This window comes from Crocuta crocuta, unplaced genomic scaffold, assembly GCF_008692635.1.
Source record: "Crocuta crocuta isolate KB4526 unplaced genomic scaffold, BGI_CrCroc_1.0 scaffold327, whole genome shotgun sequence".
Taxonomy (NCBI): Eukaryota; Metazoa; Chordata; class Mammalia; order Carnivora; family Hyaenidae; genus Crocuta; species Crocuta crocuta.
In genome coordinates this window covers 1,145,287-1,159,722 of record NW_027529176.1, presented here as the reverse complement: position 1 = coordinate 1,159,722, position 14,436 = coordinate 1,145,287, and the positions used below count along the sequence as shown (strand labels likewise).

The 14,436-nt window shown below is 64.9% G+C and overlaps 1 protein-coding gene across 1 annotated transcript in view; it reads right to left on the bottom strand.

Annotated features, from left to right (window-relative positions):
• Positions 1 to 14,436, bottom strand: part of ZC3H3 (zinc finger CCCH-type containing 3) — an 85,229-nt gene that overhangs the window by 45,576 nt on the left and 25,217 nt on the right. Inside the window, 1 exon segment of the mRNA XM_077758249.1 lies at positions 4,679 to 4,832. Coding sequence (XP_077614375.1) covers positions 4,679 to 4,832 — 154 coding nt within the window.

Below are 14,436 nucleotides of genomic sequence, written 5' to 3'. Positions count from 1 at the left end.
CCCACACCCCCGCCACACCCCCCCACCCCCGCAAGCCCACACACCCCTGCCATACCCACACACCCCTGCCAGCCCAGGAGCAGGGCCCCAGGCCCCACCTTCAACACCACCCTCCAGGTGGCCTCTGCCCTCTGAGCAAAACATTCCAGGCTCCTACCCCAGGCCCCCGAGAAAGGCTGGCAGCGCAGCCCACGCTAACCACATCGCCCCCCACCCCCGACACCGGCCTCCTCTGGGCTCCCTGAGCCCCTGTCCGTCCCGGGTACGTGTCAGTGCTTCCCCACCTCACTTATCTGCTTGCCTGACCACCTACCTCCCTGCCGTGAGCGGAGCGGGCACAGGACAAGGGTGCCCAGTTATCTCTACAAGCCCCGTAACAGGTCCTGGCCTGGGCTGATGGGAGGGGCCTGTGTGCACACGGCCGAGCAGGGTCCTCACTACACACAGCAGGGCCTGGGGCATGGTCATGACACAGAAGGGGCACCCACCTCACAGGGGGCACCCTCACAGCAGATACTCCCTGAGCAGACCCGACTGCTGTGCCCCCCAAATCCCTACGTTGAAACCCTCATCCCGATGGGCTGCTGTGTGGAGGTGGGCCTCTGGGGGAGGCTGACGGTGAGACAGAGTCATGAGGGTGGGGACCCCGACGGGACTGGCGCCCTCAGAGAGCCCTGTGCCCGCCCCGCGAGGACATGCTGAGGAAGCGGCTACCTGCGGCCCGGACATGGCGCCGGCGCCATCACCTCAGACATCCAGCCGCCAGATCGAGAGAAACACGCAGAGTCGGCCTGAGGGCAGGGCAGACAGAAGGCAGAGGGGGCCCCGCTGCCTCACTGAGGGGATGCTGGGCGTCCCAGGGGATGGGGGGGCATGAGGGGAGCACACGGGATCTCAGGGCCCCCCGGGTGCTGCCCAGCCCATCCTCAAGCTGAACTCGTCCTTAATGAGACGTCACTTTGGAGAAGCATTTCAGAGCCTTCAAACTCGCAGCCTGAGCCTCGTCAAACCTCGCAGAGATTACTTAAGATTTACCGCACAGGCGCTAAAATAAAATAAAATAAAGTGAGGCTGGCGTGCGCGGCAGCCCCTGTGACAGCACCATTTGTAGTCGGGACGGAGCGGCCTCCAGACTCATCTGCTTAAGCTCAGCGTCTTCTGTTTACTTCGCACTTTCACATCAAATGAATTTGGAAGGAGTGAAAAAGTGACAGGCAGTTTAGGAATATAAGTCACATTTCAGCTTCAGTTCAGATTAATGAACTTGCTGGGAGCCGCTGAGGGCACAGGCAAATCCACAAATCTGAGAACAAAACATGCAGCCCTCACTCAGCACGAGCCTCAGCCCCACGGCGCACGGGCGGGACCCCCCACTGCCCCCCAGGACACCCCACGCCCCAGGGCCGGGTCTGGGCAGCAGCGGTATGAGGCTCTAGGGGCCCAGCCGCGCCTCCCGTGGGTCCCGCAGCGATCCCACCGCAGCCCATGGGGCCACCAGCCACAGCCAGGGGGGCCTGCTGCCCCCGCACCCCGCAGTCACAGGCAGTCGGGGAGTCTGGCCCCATCCTCCTGGGACAAGAGCGGCGGCCCTGCCTCCATGCGACTCTGACGCCAGGCCCCTGGCGGCACAGGATGGGGCGTGGGAGCCCCTCACCACGATGTGTCATCCCTCAGAACAGACGGGGAAGAGACCTGCCGCAACCAGCGGCTCCGCCCTGGCCCTGCTCAGGACGCGGGGCCACTCCGCCAGGCAGCCCCAGGGGCCTCTGGGAGCTCTGTCCCCCGCCTTCCTGCTCGTCCTGGGTCCCACGGCGTGCACCCCCTCCCCGCTCCCCCCCCACACTTCCCCCCTCCCNCCACGGTGAGCGCCTGCGGGAAGGTGGCGTCCGGGGCCGCCCGTGCCAACACCGCACTCTTGGCCACTGGGCCACCTGCCTGACTTGCCACCTGTGCCCCCCAGTCCCTGACACTGCCGGCTGAAACTCTAGGCCTACTGCACGCCCCCCGCGGGGGTTCCACCCTGAGGTGCGCCCAGAGCAGGAGCCCCAAGGGGAGCTCACGGCCTGGGGCTCAGGCTCACCCGGCAGGAGCCCTGCCTCCTCACCCCCGCGGCCCTCGCCCACACCGGCCCGGGCCCAGCCCCCAGCTTGGCCCCTCCTTTCACCCAGGGCAAAGCTGAAGAGCCTGCAGATCCTCAGGGAGGAGGTCAAGGCCAGAGGCAAGGACAGTCGGCCAGAGCCTCCCGAGGCCCGCTAGGCCCGCTGACCACACACAGGCAGCCCCCGGCCCTGACCCAGCGGACGGTGGCAGGCGGGCGGGTGCCTGCCGGCCTCTCTGCTGCCGGGATGAGCCGAGCCCAGGCGGGCACAGCCAACAGCAAGGCCAGGCAGCTGGCAGGCGGCCACTCTGTGGAGAAGGAAGCCCCCCCCGGGTCCAGGTGACCTTGGGCAAAGGAAGCCCAGTCTGCTGGCAGCCACACTTCCCAGGACCTGAGCCACTCAGCCCTCAGCAGCCGCCACACCCTAGGCTGCAGGCCCACGAAGCCCAGGGGCCTGGCCCTCCAAGAACCCAGGGCTGTGTGCTCGGGGCGTGTCCTGGAGGCCTGGCCATGGGTACGACAGACCTGGAGTAAAGCGGTCAGGGCGGACGGAGACCCCACTAAGCAAAACCTCCACAGGTGGCCTCAGTTCATGTGCACCCAGCCTGGGGGCGCAGCCATGCCTGCACACACGGGGAGCGGCTAGAGCACCTGTTAGCCTGACCTGAGCCGTCTGGCGCTAGCATGGCCTGGGAGAGGGTGGCACAGAGCCGGCCAGGGCAGCGTCCTCACCACACCCCCAGCTGGGGCCCTGTGCTGGAGCACCCACACAGCCGTGGCCCTTCCTGCAAGGCAGGTGGCCCGGGGCGGGGTGTGGGGGGAGGCCATGGCCGCTCAGGGTGGGCAGTTGGGTCTGGGCCTGTCCCTTCTGGGCCTCCCCTCACAGCCCACCCCACCTACCTGAGCCGAGGTCAGACCTCGCAGACCTGCCCACACGGCATACGGACGTGCGCTCACCCCGTCCCCACCTGCTCCTCAGCTCCCACACTGAGGCGCAGGAGCGTTCCCCGTCCTGCTGCCGACTGGGCTGCTCTCCACCTGATGGGCTTGACATCCCGGCCGGTTACGAGGCGGCTACGGCCCAGGGGGTGAACCCAGCCACCCCTCTAGTAGGTCTCGCCCCACAGGGCCTGGCGCCCGTTTCTGCTCAGTGACCCCCGCAGGGCCACCCCAGCCCCCAACCACACCCCCAGGGGGAGGGCCACAGGAGGGGAGGCGGGAGCAAGATCAATAAATCTGAACCTCATTCACCATGATCTGGGGCTCTTATTAAGTAAATTAATTTAAGTTAATTTAGCTCGATCATGACTCCCGATCACAGTGATTTAGTGAGGGGGAAATTGCATTAGGAAAGGCCATGCTCACTAGATAGGAGAACGGAAGAAAATTAGACCCACTTAGCACTGTGAATTAATATGGAAATAGCAGGTGTAAATTTAACCTTATCGAGAGAGTGAAAATTATCTTCATAAATTTGTAGAAATAGCCCCCAAGATACTTATAAATCTATTTAAAACAAAAATATTACAAAAAGTGCAGTAAAATTAATTTAAAATATACTTCCAGCTATTGCCTCCAGAAAACCGGCAGCAGGGCCAAGTTCAGTGCAGCCTTGTGGGGAGGGGGAGGGGAGAGGGGGCCGCAGGCTGCGTGGGCAGATCGCCCCGCCACGGGCCGCCAGGGGCACCTCCCCTCACAGCCCCTGACCGGGGGGTGCCGGGCTCCTGGGGGCCTAGCAGGGTGGCCCCTGCCCAGGGTTCTGGGCAGTCCAGCCCCTTGGGGCACAACAGTCCCTCGCCCACAGCCCCTGGCCAGAGTGTCCACTGCACCCACATGGAGGCCGATGCTGCATGGAGCCCCGGCTCTGCTCCCCCAGGAAGGGGCTCCCAGAGGACAGCCAGAGGGGAGGGGGTCTGCCAGCACCCAGTTCCCACTCACCCCCCAGAGCTGCCACCCCACCCCCCACCTCAGCAAAGGGAGGGGCACCCCCCCATGTCAGGCCTCCTTGGGCCCCAGGGCTGAGCAGGCTCACAGCAGGACCCCTAACTGCTGTCCCCTAATGCTGCTGTCCCACCAGAGCCCTCCCACTTCTGGGCCCAGGGCGCCCGGGAAAGAAAGTGAACGGCCCCCACTCTGCACGCTCTCAGCCAGGAACGGCCCAGAGCAAGGCTGTAGCGCTGGGGGGTGGAGGGGGGGTACAGGCGGCACCCGTGGCGGGGGGCATGGAGAGGGCCATAGCCCCATGTGTCGACGGAAGGTTGGGCCACAGCCTCCAGAGAGGACCCGACTCTAACCAGAAGTTTCTCCATGAAGGGTGCTTGGGCGCAGCACCCGTTCTGGCCTCGACTGTCCCGACAGTGGCTGCTCCCATGGCCGTCCTGCCTACAGACGGCGCCGCACGGCACGTGTGTCTCTGCACACGGGTCTGCGAGTGCACGCCACACGCACAGGCTGCCCACGGGTCTGCTGCAGAAGCCGCTACACAGAAAAAGTAGCCTGTTCCTCAGCCGGCAAGCTGGAGAACAAGCACCTGTGTGTGGCCACAGCTCGGTCCCCAGCAGCCTGGGCGAGGCGTCTTACCTGGACAGCGAGAGCCGCCGTGACCGCCAAGAGGGCAGGGATAGGGGAAGCTGGGGGGCGCCGAGAGGAGACAGTGGGGTCTTCTTGACGATGCGGTAGCGCGTCTTGATCACTTTGCTGGTAGGAGGGGTCCGCACGGTGTGCACGCTGGACGCTGCAGAGAAAACCCAGACACGGGGTCAGTGGAGGTCAGCCGGGTGCCTCTCCCCTCACTCCAGCCCCGCCCCACATGGCCCCAGAGCACCCAGTGGCCCAAGGCTCTGGAGAGCTGGGCACAGGCCTGGAGTCCTGGGGCACGGGGCACTGGGGATCCCGAGGGACACACGGGCAGGGAGGGCAGCAGAAGCCCCCCAGCCAGCTGATGAGGGCAGCACCACGGGCTGGTGCCCCTCGGCGGGCAGCCCCGACTCCCCAGAGCTTCCAGGGGGCAGTGAGGAGGGGGCCGCAAGCGGGTGCAGGGGGCTGGGGGTGCAGAGGGCTCGGCTCCCTCTCCGGGCACCCCCAACACACGCTCACGCGGATTTATGTATTTAATCACCAGTGTTTTCATCACATCTTGCGGGCTGAGGTACATACACCACAGCTCCTCTTTTGCTGAATGGTTCGTGCAATTAACAGGGATCTGTTTTGCCCGAGTTCCCTTCCACTTGATAGCCGGCAATTTCTCCACAGCTTCGAGGAATGTACCTAATTGCCCGGCTCGCATAATATACGGCTCTAACTGCCCAAATAATTAAAGCAAACGCAGCGCAGGGCGCGGGCGCCGAGCCTCCCACGCCCCAGCCCACGGCCGGCAGCCTCTCGGGCAGCTCCCCGCTCGGATGGGCGCTGGGACCCAGGCCCCTGTGGGCTCCTCCTCGTCTCATCCCCATCCAACCGGCCTGCACAGAACCCCAGTGGGGGGCGGCTTCCCGGGGCTCCCATCCACAGAGACACCGCCGCGAGGAACCCACCTGGACCCCACGGGCAGGCAGGCGGGCGGTGGGGGGGGGGGGGGGGGAGGGCGTGCCAGGCGAGGCCCCCAGGAAAACACACAGGGTCTCGCTGCCGGAGCGTCAGCACCACAGCAGACCCAGGACCCTGCAGCCCAAGGCTACTCAGGCCCCAGGATGGCCCAGGAGGGAGCAGCGCACAGGGCAGCCCCGAACCCACATCGGTGCCTTGCTCCGCTCCCCTGGCAGCACAGACCAGCGCTCCAGGACCTGGGCCTGCTCCGCCAGGCCCCAAGGTGGCACGCTGCCGGCACCCACAGATCCCGACCCCGAATGCGAACCTCTCCGCTACCGGCCCATGAGGAGTGGTTACCGGTCACGGACAGCATCTAAAAATCATCTTTCAGAGCCCGAGGCCCAACAGACTCCAGCCTAGAGCCAGGCCCCCGAGCCAGCACCTGGCTCCATCACCTCCTGCCCAGCCCACCAGGATGCCCGTACCCCGGGGGACCCCGGGCCGGGAACTAGCAGGACAAGCACTGTGTCCCCTTGTCCGGCTGCCGGAGGAGCCCCTCCTTCAGGGGTCCCCTCACCCTCTGCCAGGGCGCCCATCCACCCACAAGCAAGGCCAGGACACAGCCTGGGTCAGAGCCCTCCCGAGTGCCCCCCGCCCAGAGGCTCCATGCCTGCTGCCGGACCAAGGAGATGGTGCGGGCCCTTTGCGCTGTCAGAGGTGGACACGGGCTTCAAGGCCCAAAGGCTGCTGGGGGCAGGACACAGCTCTGGTCATCAGGCTGACGCAGGGACGCACAGCAGCTGCCCACCAAAGGGGGCTGCGGCAAATCCGGGTGAGGCCGGGCCAGACGCCCCAGCAACAGGGGAGAGCCCCCTCCCTCCTCTCCCCTTCTGCCTCTCTCTCTCTCTGTCTTTCCCCTCCCTCCAAGTGCAGCAGCTCCAGGGAGTCGGGGAGAAACAGAAGCTCAGCAAAACCACAGGGCGACATGGCATCACCAGGGACACCTGATTTGCTGAGTGACCAAAGTGAGTGGATCCTTAGCTCTGAGCACCCCACACTCTTGGGACACAGGGGTGAGCCTCGCATACAGTGGGCGTCAATAGATAAATGTTTGCTGAATTGAATTTTCAAGGTCTTACAAGCAAGGATGGACCACAGAAAATCAATAACAGCTTGTTCCAACGAAGAGCCTTCCTCTAAGTCACCGGGGCCCAAGCTAACCTCACCACCACCCCTGCATCTGGACAGCGCGCCTCACCCTGGCTCAAGGGCCTCGCTGGCAGCCACCGCCAGCTGCTCTGGGATGTGCGGTGCCTCGTTAGAGCCACATAGCCCTGGCTCTGTAGCTGGACTCCTGCCTGGGGGCACTGCTGACTCGCCAGCCTCACCCCCTTCATCCTGAGCACAGGGAAGCCCAGGCCTGGCCCAGCTCTGCTCCCCTCTTGCAGATGTAGAAAACTGCCACCTCCTCCAGGAAGTCCCCCGCCCCCCATGCCCAAAGGCCTGGACTCTGCGTTCAAGTTACCAGGCAGCTGTATTTAGAACACACTCCTGCAAAGTGCAGGCCTGTTGTGAAATCAATTTTTTGCTTAACTTACTGCATTTTACTTATTAGTGCCCGATTCTCACTTCTGGGAAACACAAATAAAGCAGACCTCCCCCTAAACACTCAGCCTGCTGTCATTTCCTTCACACCGTCACCTGTGAGGGCCCCCACCACTGTGGTCCTGAGAAGCAGAGGGGAGGGGAGGGCACAGCAGGCCACGCCCTGTCCCACAGTGGGGCTGTGACCCCTACAGCCCAGCCTGCAGGTCACTCCTGGTCCCCATCTTTCCTCCACAGGCAGTTTAGGCACAGGCAGCGGAAGGGCTCATGGCAGTGACCCTGGAGAGAACCATCCAGGGCGCCCACGCCGAGAAAACACAGGCCAACGGGAGCAGGGATCCTAAAAGTGTGCCTGGCACCGGGGGCCGGGAGACTCGGGTGGGAGGGAGCAAGGCCCCGCCCCAGGGCAGGCCGGGAGGCACACCCCACCTCCTCCCTGCGGCTCGCGCACCCCGGCCTCGCCCCGACCCCACGGCTGGGAAGGCTGCCCCAGCCGCCTGCCACTCCTCCCGGCTGGCGGAGGGTTTGTGTAGATAATCATGTTATTTAGATAGGATGTGGGTTTAATTCCCTTCATTACAGGCTCCCAGGGTTGTAATTTTTTTTCTCTGCATGATGTATTCCCTGTGGCACATTTCACTCAAATCAAACCCTTCGCGCCTTTATTGCCAACGAGGCCCGGGCGCCGCGTTATCAGGCCCACACACACAGCCCTCTCCGCCCTGCCGTGCAGAGGTCACTTCTAATGACTAATCGATCTCATTAGCTTTCCTAATTAAAAACTTTACTACCGCAATGGAAGACGAACTACAGAAAAACTGCTGGCATCATATTTGAGTGGGATATGAGCCCATCTATCAGCGGAGCCCTCGCGCCTGCAGTCGGCCCAGGGGCCGGCCTCCCCCGCTGGCCCCAAGCTCAGGAGCCCCGGACGGGGTGGGGGAGACTAGGCTGCATCCAGGAGCCCTCCTGCGCACAGAGCGGGCAGGCGTGCAGTCAGGGAGGGAGGCCATGGAGGCCCCACCAGCCAGGCTCCTGCCCCCAGCACGTCCCGCCCTCCGTGATCCAGCCGAGGGAACGGGGTGCACGCCAGCCCCTCCCAGGCCCGCAGCCCAGCGGCCCTGCCCCATCCCAGCTCCCCCGGCCCCCTCCTCAGATAAGCCACCACAGATGGCAGAGCCCATCAGACTGAGGTCACGGCTCCCTCTCTCTGTTGAGCACGAGTTGAGGCGGAGTTCAGATTTTTATGGAACTTCAAAGGGCAATAACCAGGTAGAAAACGAGTTGCTAATTTCACAATTGTTTAATGAATAAGGAGAAGATGAAAGCTCAGTGCAAAGAACTGCCAGAGGGTGTGAGCAGCCAGCAGGGGAGGCTGCTCCCCACACAGGCCGCCAGCCTCAGGGCCAGCGAGTGTCCCTGTGGTACCCCGCCATCCGGGCCCCTGGGGAAAGGCCTGGCAGGGAGGGGCAGGGACCATGCCACCCTGGCCCCATGGCCTCCCATCCACCAGCCTCGGGTCTTCGCCCCGCAACAACCCATAGCCGGGGGGCACCGGGGCCTCCAGAAACAGGCCACCTGAGCAAGAGGCCGAGGAGGCCCCAAGAAGATGGCAGATCTGTCCACAGCTGGCTTCCCACCCTGTTCCAGAAGCCTCTTCCCTGAGCCTCTGGCACCGTGAAGGGGGTGGGGGGGGGGAGTTGCTGCAGGAGGCAAAGCCCAAGAGCAGCTGAGCAAAAGCAAGTGACCGGTCCCTTGGCACAGAATTCACCTGGGCCAGCGGAGCAGGGCTGGACAGAGCCCGCAGGACAGAGCCCTCAGGACAGAGCCCGCAGGCGGAACCCAGCTTGCCTGTCATACACCCTCGAACCCAAGCCGTGCTCCTGGAAGAGGGGGCCCGAGACCCCTGGCCTTTCGGGGCTCAGTGTGGGGTGGAGAGACCACTCTGGCTGAGGGTGGGGAGCCCGGCTGGTGGGGAGCCGTGGGGCCGAGGGCCTTCTGCGGCCCAGGCTCCTCTGCACAGTCCAGGGAGATTCCACTTCCTCTGCCTGATCTGCTTTTCATCAACAGCTACGATGACGCTTCAGGCCCTGCGAACCGGCTGCAGACAGCTCTGAGAGGCCGCGCCGAGGCTCAGCGCTTCAGAAGCCACGGGATTTCTGCTCTTCTGCCACAGAAGCCACCGTCCACTCCCAGTTGGCTCAGGTCCCAGATGGCCTGTTGCCATGCTGTCGCCCATAGTGCCCCCCCACACCCGTACCTACCTCCCGTGAGGCCACCCACAGCTCCCAACCTAAATGAGCACAGAGGCTCCCCCCTGACCAGGGCCCATGGGTGCCAACTACCGACAACCGCTATGGAGCCAAACTCACTCTGAAAGGCCTGAAAGGTGCTTCTTCAGCCTTTCCGTGGTTTTTGATGCGGTGCCGACTTCGAACCAGCCCAGGCCCTGGCGCTGGGAGAGGGAGGTCTGGCCTAAGGCAGATGGGAGGGGCCAGAGGAGGTAGGGGCCACGCCATGGAAACCAGCTTGGCCTCCTCGGCACAGACACGGGACAGCACCTGGCAGTGGAGCTTCTGCTGTGCCCCAGAGAGGGGGCGGGAGGCCCCCGCGAGTGCCTGGGCACCTGCACCCCTCAGACCCTGCCCTGGGCAGGCCCCGGACACTGTCCAGCAAGAAGGCGCTCAGATCAGCAGCCAACTTCCAGTTGTGACAGCAGCCGAGGGTGGTCAGGGGTGTAAAGAGGTGCACACGGCAGGCGGGACCCGTCACGAGCATCCCCGGCAGTGACACCACCAGCCTGGAACGGGCCTGCGTAGGGTCCCAACAGAGAGGACAGCACGGGCACAGACCCCAGATGGTGAAAAGCAGGGAGCAGCTCTAGGCAAGCAGGGTGCTGGCTTCTCATGGAGGAAGGGGGAGGTGGACTGGGGGGCTCCTGGGGGTCCAAGGAGCAGCTGGCCAGCACGGGGCCGGGGCCTCCCTGCACGGCCTTGCGGTTGGCAACAGGCTCGTTCCTGCGGCCGAGGCCTCACCTTGCTCTCAGACGTCACACCACGCCAGGGGCTGTGACAGGGACAGACGTGAGGGCCGGCGGGGCCAAGCAAGACAGGTGGGTTTGGAGAGTGAGTGGGCAACAGGGAGCCCACAGAGAGCCCGCTGGAGGACGGGCCTGGGCCCGGGCAGGCTCCTGGCACCCGGCTCAAACTGTGTCACCCAGCCCTCCAGGGCCTTGCCCTCCCTCCCGCCCTGACCAAAGAGCCAGCCACTTGATGAGCTGTGGGCACAGGGGCAGGGGCGAGGGCGGGTGAGGTGCAGGTCAGCCCAGAGGGCCTCTGGTATCTCAGCAGCAGGAGGCACCACAAGGCCCACTTTCCCTGGGGGCGGGGGGGGGGCTGCACAGTGGACACAAACCCATGTGCCAGAGCAACCCTGCGGACCCGGCAGAGCCCAGCTCTGTCCTCACAGCGGGTGCACCCACTCCTGGGAAAAGGGCCACAGGAATGTAAACAGATGAGCAGGCACACGTTTCTGAGGGGCCTTCAACACGCACCGCTGTCCTCAGGTCCGAACCCCCGCCATGCACCTGAGCCGCTGGCACAGCCCTGGGCCCGGCAGCAGTGGCCTGTGCCCACCCCATGGCTCTCCGCCTGGCCTGGGCTCACCCTGCCCCAGACCTGCAGCCACCTCTGGGGTGAGACGCCCGCTGAGGAGCCAGGTGGACACACCCACTCTCTACGGCAGCCCCCCAGAGGCCTCAGCTGGGTAGGCAGCAGACAGGGAGGGTGTCCGGGCCCTGAGGGTCCAAGCCTTGCGCAGGAGGGTCCCTGGGAGGCAGGTGGGGGGTGGGGGACAGCCGCATCCCACCACACGCCTCTCTGCCCCCCAGGGGAGCTGCGCCGCGCCCCCGGGGCACGGGGAAAATGGGCTCACGGGGGAGGGAGCCCACCCAAGAGCACACACACTGAGGCAAAGAACACCAAGGTCCACGCCTGTGCCAGAGCACCCGGGGCGGCCCTGCAGGCCAGGGGCCCCACCACCTGAGCACCAGGGGGCCCGTGCCGCCTCCCCCAGCCCCGTCTGCAGAGGACACTCTAATGAGCCAAGAAGCACGTGTCCTTCTGGTCAGCAGCCCCGACCTCCTCCCCGATCGGCCGCCTGTCTGTCCAGGCCCCTCAGTGGCCGGGCTCAGCTGCAGTGTCTGCCACACCACCCCGCAAATGACACCCCCTGGCTGGACTCTGGGGTGCTCAGGGAACCTCCAGCTCCCCCCACCCGCCGCTGCCTCAGATGCAGGGGCTTAGGAAGCGCGCGGCTCCCCAACCCCCTGCCAGGCCCCACATCGGCTGCTCCCAGCGGCACCCCTGCAGCAGTCAGCGAGGGTCAGCGGCACAGCCCTTCTGGGCGGGCGGCGGTGCAGGAGATTAGCGGTGATCAGCACCACTTCCCGCCAGCCCGGGAGAGGCCAGCTCCCTGGCGGCCACGCGGCGCTGAGGCGGCCACTGGCAGGTGCGGGGAGGGAAGCAGACAGAAGTGGATGCCCCACAAGGCTCCCAGCCTCTCACCCCGGCCCCTGGGCCTCCAGGCCCCTCCGCTGGGTGCAGGGGACTCCCGGGCAGGGCTGGCTCTGGCGGCTCTAGGGGAAGATCGTCAGAAGGGGGAGCCTCTGTCCCCCGGTGCCCTCCACACAGAACACACAAAGCCCGCTGCATGGCATGGCCGACAGTACGCGTCGGCCCCTCGGGGCACAGACGTAGGGAGGAGCCCTGGCTAGGGCAGGTCAGCGCTGGGCCAGGGGACCCCTGGCCAGGGTCCCTCGGGAAGGACAGGAGAGGAGCTCGATGCCCACTGACACCAGCTTGGAAAAACGGCTGTCAGGAGGCACTCGTCATTGCGCCCCGTAAAGACGGCTACAAACACGCCCAGAGACCCCCACCCGCCCCGGCACAGGCGCCCTGCGGTCCACCCTGCCCTGAAGGAAGCACAGGTGACAGGGCCGGGCCCCGTGCGCCCACCAGAAGAACACAGCCGAACCGGGGCAGGGCCCCGCCTTGTGCACTTATTCATGTGCTCGCAGGGGCCCGTCCATTTCTCCAAACGAGGCGTGACAGCAGCCGCGGCAGAGGCAGTGCGTACCCCGCCCAGCGCCCGCCCGGCGGGAGCTGCCGGGGCTGAGCTCTAACAAGCTGTGGTGGTGGGATGACTGGAATCACAAAGTATGAATTTTTATGAGTCTAATAAATCACTCCACTTTTCCTGTGTTTGATGGTTCCCGGCACTTCCGGTGCTGGAAGAGCCCCGCTGCCTTCAGATGGTTGGGCCCCCGCCTCCACCGGTGGCCACGCATGAGGAGCCGGGGCAGCTGGAGACCCCCCCAGGCACCCAGAATGCCCCCACGCTGCACCCTAGGGCCACCGGACGCCAGCGCGCCTGCAGGCTCCTGGGGAAGCTCGCGGGCAGGCTCTGTGCCCCCTCTGCTCAGAGGCCAGACTGTAGGAGGGGGCCCCGGCCAAACCAGCCCGGACCCCAGAGCGCACCCCTCTGTGACAGTGCCGTAGGGGCCCAGAGGGACCCCAGGACCCGGGAAGGGAGTCTGAGGGGCAGCCGTCCACCCAGCCCCACTGGCTTCCCACGGGCACCCCATGGCCCGCCAGCGCTCGCCGCCAGCCTTCTGCAGCGCCACCATCCAAGCCCGGGACGGGCCACTGACAAACAGTTAGCGATGATCAAATCACAGAGGCAGCCCGACAGGCCATACGTCACCGAGCAGCCGTCGGCCCTGCAGCCTGAGGAGCGTGGGCGGCTCGGCGATGACAAACAAGGGCTGTCAGCTGCCTGTCCCCCAGCGGGCCGCGTTTGCTGTCGTCCCACACTACCTGGTGTTTAATGACGACACTGCCAGCCCAAGACGCGGCGCCAACGCCGCCACAGACTGTCAGGGCCCTATTAGAGGGAAGATTGAGACCCTACTCTTCTTAAACTCACTCAAGCAACACAAGCTGCTAGTTCCTATAATTATTGTGCGTGAGCCATCGATCGTGCCGACACCTGACCCGTCTGTATGAAATGGGAGTAGTTTGCTCCGTGACAGTCGCTATAGATTATGGGGGTGGGTCATCCCTCCCCTCCTAACCCTGGTGCTAAAAGAGCAAGGGGGAGACGGAGCACCTCTGACCCCCCCCACCTGCAGGCACGGGGGGCAGGGAAGCCCAGGAGGCACCTGGGAGGTCAGGAGGCACCCCCCACGTGCTGGGAGGGCCATGGTGGCACTGTGGCAGGCAGCTAGCGGAATCCAGCCAGGGCACTCCACTCAGTGGCTCTGTGCCGGGGACACGCTCACCCACTGGGACCCTCCGTAGCAGAGAAGGCACCAGGCTGGGAGCGTGCCAGGAATGGCATCCGCCCTGACGCAGCCTTGGCCGGCGCTAGGCCCTGCCCCCCGCGGCCTGAGGTCTGCCGCAACCCTGGCGCCCTGTCCTCTGACCTCGGCCACAGCAGTGAGGACAGGATGTCCTGGGACCAGGCATCCCTTAGCCTGCCCACTGTCCTTCGGGTCCTGGCACCTGGAATCCACCGCTCACACAGGACCGAGGGCAAACCCCCCTGTGGCTCGGCAGGCCACGCAGGACCCCAGCACCCCAGGACAGCATGCGGGGAGCACGAGCGCCTCAGACAGGCACGCACGTGTCAGAGAGTGACCGGCGCCCCTCAGGAGCACCGGAGTCCGTCCACGGCACGTGGCGGGTCTGGGAGCTCAGCTCCAGCCTCCTGTTGGCCCTAGGTCAGGGGACAGGCCTGTGCCCTCCTGGGCTCAGAGCCCAGCCCTGAATCAGTGACCCTGGGGGTCCCTCAACCCTTCTGAGGCCAACCGGTGCTCCTGTTTGCGTGCAGCCCTCTGGGTCCCGTGCTGCGGGGCCCCCAGGACACGGGGACCAGTCCCCAGGCCCACTCACTGGATTCACGCCTCGATGCTCAGGTCAGTCGTCTACAGCCAGACACCGAGCCGGGCACGCCCATCTCACAGCCCCTGGCTTTGGTGGCCTGAGGTCCATCTACCACTGACGTAGAATCATGTAGCCAAGGGCAACAGAAGTTTAAGGTGAGAGATTTAAGGTAAGAAGAGTGAAAACAGAGTTTGAAAAGCAACCACAGAGGGGCGCCTGGGTGGCTTAGTCGGTTAAGCGTCCGACTTTCGCTTAGGTCAT